The sequence below is a fragment of the Sinocyclocheilus anshuiensis genome, unplaced genomic scaffold, assembly GCF_001515605.1.
Source record: "Sinocyclocheilus anshuiensis isolate Anshui unplaced genomic scaffold, SAMN03320099.WGS_v1.1 scaffold343, whole genome shotgun sequence".
NCBI classification, from domain to species: domain Eukaryota; kingdom Metazoa; phylum Chordata; class Actinopteri; order Cypriniformes; family Cyprinidae; genus Sinocyclocheilus; species Sinocyclocheilus anshuiensis.
This window is the reverse complement of record NW_015549598.1, coordinates 1,513,773-1,524,162: the sequence shown is the minus strand read 5'-3', so window position 1 is coordinate 1,524,162 and position 10,390 is coordinate 1,513,773. Positions and strand designations below refer to the sequence as shown.

Here is a 10,390-nt window from a genome sequence, read left to right as displayed (position 1 = left end):
ATGTTTCGAAGAATGTTTAAATCCAGAGAAATAAGCAATTTTAAGTAGAGACACGGACCGTGTCCATATGTGTCATTGTGTCGCCTGCTAATGACGTCATAACCCCTCGATTTCCGGTTTTGTTTTGTAGAAAACATGGAAACACCAAAGATGCTTTAATATGTTATGCGTTTTAATAGACCGGTGACGACCGCATTCTAACATAGCATTATAACAGAACTTTTAAATGTATCTATGATAAAACAGCGCTGCTTTGTTTTCCCCCACATACGTACGACCGGAAGGAGCGGAAGCGTTCGACTGTGGCATAATAAAAGCTCCGCTGCTTTCGAGCCGTGTGTCACGCTCATTCAGTGGCCTCGTTTCACTTCGACGGCTTTCAGCCTCACCCTGCTTTATTCTACTACGTTAATAAATCATTAGCTCATCCATGAACATGATTTCTGCCCGAGTCCCGTCGGATTGCTTCGGCTGTGGGGATGAAGACCACAACTCCCATGATTCCACACTCAGTCACGGCGTCATCTAACTAGGCCTTTGTCTCTTTTGTGTTTTTCCCCCCTGCTGTACTGAAAACATACTGAACCATTACATTGTCAAAACTGAGGTACATACTGAACCGTCATGTTTGTGTACCATTACACCCCTAATTAATAGCGCTGAATAGTTCACCTTTTCAATCTCATACTGGGATACATCATGGACGGATCCATCAGAGTCCAGTCGAACCCTCACCCTGCCGTCAGGGAGCTCTGGTGTGCCTTCGTCCGGCTTCAGCTGAGTGGCTAAGACAAATCAGAGGCAAGGCAGGTCAAAGGTCACTGAAATACTCAATGTAAATCTAATATTTTGTGTACAGGGTCGTGATATGTGGAAACCAGTGGCGTTTGGCCACACCAGACTTGGAGCAACAACTTGCATGGACTATTTTTATGGTGCTTTTGTTCTTTTTAGAGCCTGACAGATTTTGGCTCAGGAAGATACTGCAGTACTGTGTGTTTTATGCAATAATCTTTGAATCGTATAACATGGCAGCCTCGGCGCGCAGATTTAGCGAGGCTATGAGCCTTATAAGCTAAGAACACTAAACCCATTCATCACTAAACTGAAGTAACGCTAACGGCACCACAGATCCGATCAGCAAGAAGATAAGCCTGTGAGCCTGTTAGCCCATTTACCATCTTTTCATGCAAAGAGTAGACTCTTGCACCAGAAGAGATATATTTTAAGCAATATTAAGTTAAAATACGGGAGAGCGAGAGTAGACAGTGAAGGCAATGGGGCTGCTTTTACATAGTACGAAAACAGTGACTTCTGGGATAGTCCCAAAAATAATAATAAGGCCATATGTAAATATAGCATAATCTAAAACAGCACGCTATTAATTACCTGCAACTCAACAACACAGGAGAGCTGGTCTAGTGTTCAGACATGACTTATAAACCAAAACAACTACTAAAACTGACCGAACAACGTGTCATTAACAACAGATTCTGTTCTCTTAAATGTCAGGTGGACACTCCAGCACAGGTATAAGAGGTGACTAACCGAGTGTATAACCGTCTTTGTGTGCGTACCACACCTTGCCAGCTTCATACCACACATCCCTCTGCAGAGAGAAAAAGAAAGAGACATACTGTAAAACAACTTTACTACAATTCAGTGTTGTTACTGTTAACAAAAAAATAAGTATACAATACTAGATTAGTATAGTATTACAATATAGCAAAAAATCAGTAATTGAAACTTGAAAACTTGAAAAACTTATACCATTATTATGTTGCTTTGGAAAACTAACTGAAATAAACAAGTTGAAGTACTAACATTTCTAAAACTGAAATAAAAATAAATCAAAGCAAATAATATATTTCTTTACAAAACAAAATATTATGTACCTCATTAACCATGTGCATATTTTGCAAGAAAGATTTGGATAATAAAAAAAGTTAATAAATTAAAATAAATCAAAGCTAAATATAGTAATATATAACAAAAACTAATTTAAAAAGCACATAAAAATTTCAAAAACTTCTAAATTAACTTCAATTAACTAATTCAAAAATTAGTTAATTCAAACAATTTTTAATAACAATTTAAAATGTATTAAAAAATGTATAAATACTAGAATAGTATATAAATAATATTAAAATAACACTGCTACAACCTTGCTAATAGTTAATGCAGTAATGTCTTGACTGTTAACATTAATGTGTCTTGATTAATATTAAGCTGATTTCCATCTCTCAGTAGTAAATAAAACAGGTGATTGTAAAAACAGATAAAGTTAAATACATTATTGTGGGAAATAATGCTGTATTTGTGAAGTTTTAACTGTGAGAAATGATCAGTTACATGAAAGTCGATTATTTTAATAAATGATTACTTATTTTTATATTAATATTAATATAATACTTAAATAATAAAATAATATTAATACTATTATTAATTAATATATTAATTAATATAATAATATTTGCATTTTTATTTTTTATTTTTTTACTCCAGACTGTTCAGTCTCATTCTGAAATATGTCACATTAGGTTGTACATGTTATTTCATGTTGACCTCAGATCCCAGAAACCAATACACCAATCTTAAGAACATCAGGAAATGTTTTTATCTTTACAAAAACTTGCCTAGAGAAGACCGTGGTCAGAATTCATCCAAAACTTGACAAAAACAGTCACTTCTGGACATGGTGAAGGCACTAGAGATGTCATGCACAGTAGATCTGAATGCCATAGCAGTGATGTTTGGTGTATTTGTGATGTTCTACTTACCACTGGCACCTTGTGCTCTTCTCTTATGGGGGTTACAGTCATCTGACCCTCAGGCTCTTGCCTCGGCTCTTTCACTTCCTGTTTCAGGGGTTTAACTTCCTGTTGTACCTTTACTTCTTCTTTCTTCACTTCTTTTTCCATTGGTGGTGCTGGAGATTTGGCTGTATCTGTCTTGGGACTGGGCATCTGCGCCTGCCAGCTGACCTCTGGAGTGCTGGACTCTGAGCCAGTTTTGTGATTTTTTGGGTCGGGTGACATGATCCTTCTGGGAGAGGATGTTTTCTTCTCTGTCAGCGCAGTGTGGCGGCCGCGTTCCCCGTTCACCAGCTGCTCCGCTCGTAGTGCCATCTCCGCTTCCAGTATCGGTGGAGTTTGGTCGGGAAGTAAGAAGTTCTGGACCAGGTTGTCACTGAGTTTCCTGGGCTGTGAGGGGTGTTAAAAACACAAGGAGTCTGGTGTAAGTCATCTTCACATGAAAACAAGACCCTCACCTGCTGGTAAAGCCAACTAAAACCAGCTCATAACGGTGAGGTAATAAACGATAACAGTCAGTGCCATCAATTATTTGAAAGAAGCTTCTTAAAGGGGTCATATGATGCGATTTCAAGTTGTTTTTTGAACATTAAAACAAATACACAAAATAATGATCTTTAAAATAGCATCATATGACCCCTTTAAGAAAGACGTTAATACATTTCTTACGATTCTAAGAGGTTACTGAAAAGGTTTGCAAATATTTTCTTACAAAAACTTTGTTTTTCTTAAGAAAGAAGCCAAGGCATTTCCTAAGATAAATTCTACATTTGTAAGAATGTTCCTAATGGTATTTCCTGAAAAATTTAATTTAAGACATTTCTTAAGACAAATTAAGTTTGTAACAATGTTCTTGAAAGTTCTTTAAAGACATTCTTAAATTCTTACATTTTTTTTCTTTTGAAAAAGAAAAAATTAAGCCATTTCTTAAGATGAATCCAAATGAATCCAATTCAAATTCTTGCAGTTCTTGAAAAATGTTTAAGTTCTTGATGAATTCTAAAAATTCCTAAGTGTAATTCTTGAAAAATGTGCAAATATTCTACGTTTGTTAGAATGTTTCTACTTGTAATTCTCTTTTTTGAACATCTTATTTTCAGTTCTTAAGATTAAGTTTGAGATAGTTTGAGAGATTTCTTAAGATAAAGTTTGTATAGCAATATTTTCTTAAGAGCATCTTTATAGCTTTTCTTAAAGAAGTTTGTAAGAATGTTCCCAAGAGCAATTCTCGAAAAAACCTTAAGTTTGGAAATATTTTCTTTAAACATCTTATTGTTTTTAAGTTAAGGCATTTCTTAAGATAAATTCTAAGAAGTTTGAGAATTAAGAATGCTCGTAAGTGCAACTCTTTCTAAGGTTTGCAAATATTGTCTTAAGAACATCTTATTTTTTTCACAATCACACATTTCCTTATTTAATTTAAACCAATAAATGCATTAAACATCTTACCTTGTGGGATTTAAGTTGGATGTTATCCAAACTTAAACAAAAGTGGTTATTTACGAGAACCAAGCTTTTCAGCAGTTCACACATTCTAAGAACATTCTTTTCAGGAATTCAAATTTAGAGCATGCTGAAGAAATGTTTTGGGGAATACAAAATATTCTTAAATCTATTCTTAAGTTAGACAGTTGTTATGAAAAATTTTATTCTGAAGAATATTTCGTCTTCCCCCTGGTAAATCATCTTGGTCAAGTTGGTTGGAACTGATGGACCACCTTGGAACCATCCGCTTCAGTGTTAAATAACCCGCTTTACCTGCTAAAACTTTTCCCAGCAGAATCCCACCCAGTGAAGTGAGATCTCACCGTCTTCTCCTCTTTGAGCTCTGGCTCTTTGTGGCGTGTCTCTTTCTCGGTCTCTCTCACCAGCTGTTTGAGGAATCCTCCCGGGACGGCGGAGAGAAGAGGAGGAGGAGGAGGAGGAGGCTGTGCGGCAGTGATGGGAGACTTCTTCTCCTCCTTGATCTGTTCACGGATGAGGAATACAGGAGCTCCAGTCATGAATCAATACAAACAAACAAACTGTCCATCTAACTGACGCAATCACAGGAAAACTGCTTAGAAGGTAACAACATTCCCACTGCAAACTCGCATTTTCTTATTATTTTGCCATAACATTTTACATAAGATTGTTTTAAGAATGTTTTATTTTTATCTGGAAAACAAATTGAAAAAATAAATAAATAAATAAAATAAAAATAAAACTGATGCATGTACAAAAAAAAAAACATTTTCATTTCAATATTTAAAAGTATTTAAAAATAAATAGCTAAAATAAATATTAAGATATACTTATAAATTTATCTTTGATAACTTTATATTTATATTAACACACACACACACACAGATACACACACACACACACACATATACAAATACATACTGTGTGTGTGTATGTAGATATATATTTGTATACATAATCACTTGAATTAACCCAACCTGTATTTTAAGAGTGGAAATGCATGCATTTTCTTGCTCCTTGAAGTACATTTTCTTATATATTTTGACATTTGAAGGTTTTTCAGAATCAGAATCAGAAAGAGCTTTTATGCATATTGTTTTAAGATTTTTTTCTTCTTCTGGAAAACAAAAAAAATGTTATAAAAAAAATGACAAATATTTTTTAATATCTTGTCTTGTTTTCTAGTAAAAAATAAAACTAACAATTTAATGAGGTTTACGCAAAATAAGAAATCTAAAAATATAGTATAAAAATATAACAACAACAATAATAGTTTTCATAAGTAAATGCATCATGTTTTAGGGATATTAAGAAACATGCGCAAACAAACATGCCAATACAAAACCATTTTTATTTTGGAAAATAATAACTTCTCTCATCCAGCACGATAACTTACTAAAGCCTGATATGTGACCCTGGACCACAAAACCAGTCATAAGTGTCAGTTTTTCAAAATTGAGATTTGTACATCATCTGAAATCTGAATAAATTAGCTTTCCATTGATGTATGGTTTGAATATTTGTCCGAGATACAACTATTTGAAAATCTGGAATCTGCGGGTGCAAAAAAATCAAAATATTGAGAAAATCGCCTTTAAAGTTGTCCAAATTAAGTTCTTAGCAATGCATATTACTAATCAAAAATTAAGTTTGAATATATTTATGGTAGGAAATTTACAAAATATCTTCATGGAACATGATCTTTACTTAATATCCTAATGATTTTTGGCATAAAAGAAAAATCTATAATTTTGACCCATACAATGTATTTTTGGCTATTGCTACAAATATACCCCAGCGACTTAAGACTGGTTTTGTGCTCCAGGGTCACATATTTTGTTCGCTTGTGTATGCTAAGAAGCTATATACATCCCTCATTTCCAATTTACCATGGTTCATGCACAGTACACATAAAAAAGGTATTTGTAGTACAACCATAGTGACCACAAGCAAAAATCAATATACCATTAAAAAAACTATTTGGCATAAAAAATTATAGCTTAAACATTTAACAAATGCAGGCTACTACATTATAATTATTGTCAAATTATTCTCTTACTTTCACAATAAGCATGACTATTTATCATGAATCTTCTACCAAAATACTGTAGGCTACTACAGGTAGTCGTACCATAGTAAAACCATGGTTAATTTTCATGAGGGTGAAAACTAAAGAGACAATATTTTTAGTAAGCGTCGTATATACGCACTGAAAGTTTCCACTGATGCCCTTGCCGCTCTATTAGCAGCACAAGCAGTGATATTAAACACATGTGAGCTGAGGGCAGTAGATGTCCTTCAGCAGGCCAGCAGAGCTGAAACACTAGATACAGCCTACAATAACTGCACTTCATGAGCGCTAGCCAGCGGAGAGCATTCAGTCTGCAATACCAGCTAGCTTAAACTGCCTAGGAAGCTTGTATGCTGCTGTATAGTTAAGTGCACATGGCAGTTGAGAACAATTGGAAAAGTAATTTATTAGGGTTAGTTTAGAATAATAAAGACCTAATGACAGATTCAAGTAGAGTTAAAACCCTTAATTTACAGAGTAATGTCACCCATGCTAAGACTCCTGTCATCCTAAAGTGGACCACTATAGAGAGCCACTGAGCAGCACCATGGGGCACACAGTGAGAATTAAAGCCTGCTTAAAATTGTGATATGAAATATTAATGAATTTAGCGTTGGAGACATTTGGTGAAAGGTTTTAATAAATATTATATATGTTTGTTATTTCCACCAAGTACTTCATATATATATATATATATATATATATATATATTCCAATATATTTTGCCATTTGAAGGTCTAAAACAAAATATTTTATATAAAAAAATGTGTGTGTATATATATATATATATATATATATATATTTTTTTTTTTTACAATGTATAAAGTTTTTTAATGTGAGTTGAGGTAAATAAGCAACATTTATGATACTTTTGTGATACTATGTGATATTGTGATACCATTCATGATGCTATTAGATTTGACAATGTAGTTAAAATATAATATTGACAAGCACAGATTTCAGTCTTTCCTTTATCACAGAAGCTGTACTTTTTATGTTTAATTCCTAGACTGAAAATAGCTGCCGGACGGCACTGCCAATGTGAACTGAATTACTTTACACAAACAGAGACATAGGCAGTCTTTTGACTTTCATATTCAAGTTCATGTCAGTGTGTGGTCTGTGTGAGACTGAGGCTGGACTACAAGCATCTCCAAAAGGACAGTGATTATTGATGAACTGGTGCTGGTTAATAAACTGGGTTAAGTAGCAGTCGGGTTAGTTGAGCTGAACTCCATGCATGCAGCCGTCCTGCACCTCCCTTCTGTTCCCAGAGTTTTAAGCGTGAGGAGAGCGCCATGGTCGGGACGAGGTCGGGCTGGGAGATCTCAGCCAGGTGTGATGTGAGGGAGGACACAAAGTGGAGCAAAAAATGGAAACAGTGACACTGTGGACCTGCAGATGGAGAAAGAGACACAAAACATGAGCGATTATCATAATATACTGGAGTGAATATCGTGGATAAAATCCCGGTCAAATTTAATCCCGAAACATACATAAAAAATATAATATAAAAAAGTATTATGAATATAATTATTATTAATAATATTTTCTTAAATTAACAGAAAACAATATAATAATGGTAATATCAGCAACATTGTATAAATATATAGTTCAATAGAATGAATAAATAAAATAATAATTATGAATTAATATATTAATACAAAACCTTCCCTCATCCAGCACAATTTATTAAAGCTTGATATTTAGCTTACTTATGCTAACATAGTTCATTTATAGTAAACATGAAAATGTTACTTGTAGTAAGACAGTAGTAACCACTGTAAAAAATGTAATTAACATTATAAAAAAAAATGTTTTTGTTATGAAAAATGTACAACATAAACATTTATTAACTGTAGGCTATTATTGTGCATCACTGTGAAAATGATTCTTTTACTCTACCAATCTTAGCATGACTATTTATCATGAATGTTCTAGCAAAACACTCAGTTACTACAGGTTTTATATAATATAAATGGTATTATTATAAATATATTATTAAATATTATTACTACTATATGTTTTAAATATGTAATATTGTATAAATATATAGTCAGTCATTATAGTAAAACATAATTTATAAAGAAATAATAATTATTGTATTTATAATGAATATATATATACACATATATTGTGTGTGTGTGTGTGCATGAGATTCCCTCTAAATGTGGTTTTTAATATGCCATTTATTGTATAAATATAGTTAAATATAATTAATAAATTCCTAAGTAATAGATTCCAAATTAATAAATTGTATATTAATAATATTAATAAATAATATATTTTGAGACATTATTTTCATGACTCTGTCTAAACATGTTTTTAATATGTAATATATAATTATTAAATAACTAATAATGATATTTCTAAAATATAATATAATTTTGTTATTTGCATTGTGAAATTATTGTCATGAAATTCCCTCTAAATAAATACGGTTTCTTAAATCCAGAATTTGTATGAAATCTAGGCAAACTGGTGAAACAGACATTAGCAGATACAGGATGTGTTATGCAAATTATTTCGCATATCAAAAACATCTCTGAACTTCACTTGCTGCTCTGCTGGTGTGAGACATTTATGCATTACATCGTTTCAAAGGAAACAAAACTTCGCACTTTTTGCTCTTCTTTTACCAACAGTTTAACCTAGAACGATTTAAAGCAGGAGAGAACGAAAGGCCCGGCTGACCGGTGCGAGTAACAGAGGTCATCGCTCAGCAAACATACCCTACGGCAGGAGACCTGGCCATAATTAATATTGGCGGTTGCTAAGGAGCTGAGGATGTTGCGGATATATAAATATTAAACCTTGACACGCAACTCCATGCATTTAGAGAAGGAAGGACCGGAGTCACGTCTACAGTAGGAAACTGAATATCTTATGGACTTGGGTAGGGGTAAAGCCACAGAAACCACCAAGAACACTCTAGATACCTGCTAACAACCGCCCAAAACACCCTGAAATCATTGCAGTGAGTTTTGCACAGGCAAATACACCGAAAACTAAAATCTAGAAGTAGGCTGTTGATGACAAATCCAACTGAGCTTCTTCAGGCAATAAGGCACTAAATGAAGGAGATTATGTTCTTCCACAGTCTTCAGTGAAACATTCGCTCCATGATAAACACGGACCACCCGCTCCAGCAACACAAAACACATGACGAAAACAAACCCAGAAGCTGAGTCTAATGAAGGCCAAATGGCAGGAATTGACTGGAAACAGCGCAGATCTGTGCTTCATTACCATGTCAATGTTCAGCCAGCAGTTTTTCATTTTAGAAATCTGTTTCACTCTGTTGACATTTTGTTCACTTGAGGTGCTGTAAGCATTTACATTTCTGACATTTCAGTATTACCACTTTTGGCAAACTCCAAGGAATCTACCAGTTCATTATATATTATTATTATTATACGATGACAAAAACCTATATTATTCTACCAAAACAAACAAACAAAAACAGGCTGTTCACATATTACAATGAAAAATAAATACAAATAAAAAAAAATAAATAAATAAAATTATGTGCCACATCCTTAAAGAGGAAATAAATATAGGATAAAATAAAATAATTAATCGCTTGCAATTTAATCTCTAAAAGGCACCATAGTACACTCTAAAAAAAAAAAAAGGTTCTTCAGCGGTTGTTTGGAGTGGTTAAGGTGCTATATAGCACCACTACTGTCTAAAGAACCTGTTAAGCCCCTGTATGGTTCTTCAGCGGTTCTTTGGAGTCGATGAGGTGCTATACAGCACCACTACCGTAAAACCTGTAAGTCCCTGTATAGTTCTTAAAAGGTTCTTTAACTCTCTCTTATGGCGCTTTTCCACTGCATGGTACGGCATGGTACGGTTCACTTTTGGGGGGTTTTCCACCTGTACTTGTTCCTGGTACTTTTTTTAGTACTACCTCGGTTGAGGTTCCAAGTGAACCGTACCATTACCAAAACGTGACGTGTAAACTCTGCTGATCACGGATTGGCCGGAGAGAATCGTCACTACCTGCGTCACTGAACTTGCGACACAAACACAACAGAAC

At 34.0% G+C, this 10,390-nt stretch overlaps 1 protein-coding gene across 1 annotated transcript in view; it reads right to left on the bottom strand.

Annotated features, from left to right (window-relative positions):
* Nucleotides 1–10,390, bottom strand: part of LOC107658543 (unconventional myosin-XVIIIb-like) — a 53,543-nt gene that overhangs the window by 41,174 nt on the left and 1,979 nt on the right. Inside the window, exons 2-6 of the mRNA XM_016447134.1 lie at nucleotides 7,610–7,743; nucleotides 4,622–4,780; nucleotides 2,781–3,203; nucleotides 1,549–1,609; nucleotides 673–785 (exon numbers count right to left, since the gene is read on the bottom strand). Of these exons, the coding sequence (XP_016302620.1) occupies nucleotides 673–785; nucleotides 1,549–1,609; nucleotides 2,781–3,203; nucleotides 4,622–4,780; nucleotides 7,610–7,648 (795 nt within the window). The 5' untranslated portion in view covers nucleotides 7,649–7,743. The remainder of the gene's footprint in view (nucleotides 1–672; nucleotides 786–1,548; nucleotides 1,610–2,780; nucleotides 3,204–4,621; nucleotides 4,781–7,609; nucleotides 7,744–10,390) is intronic.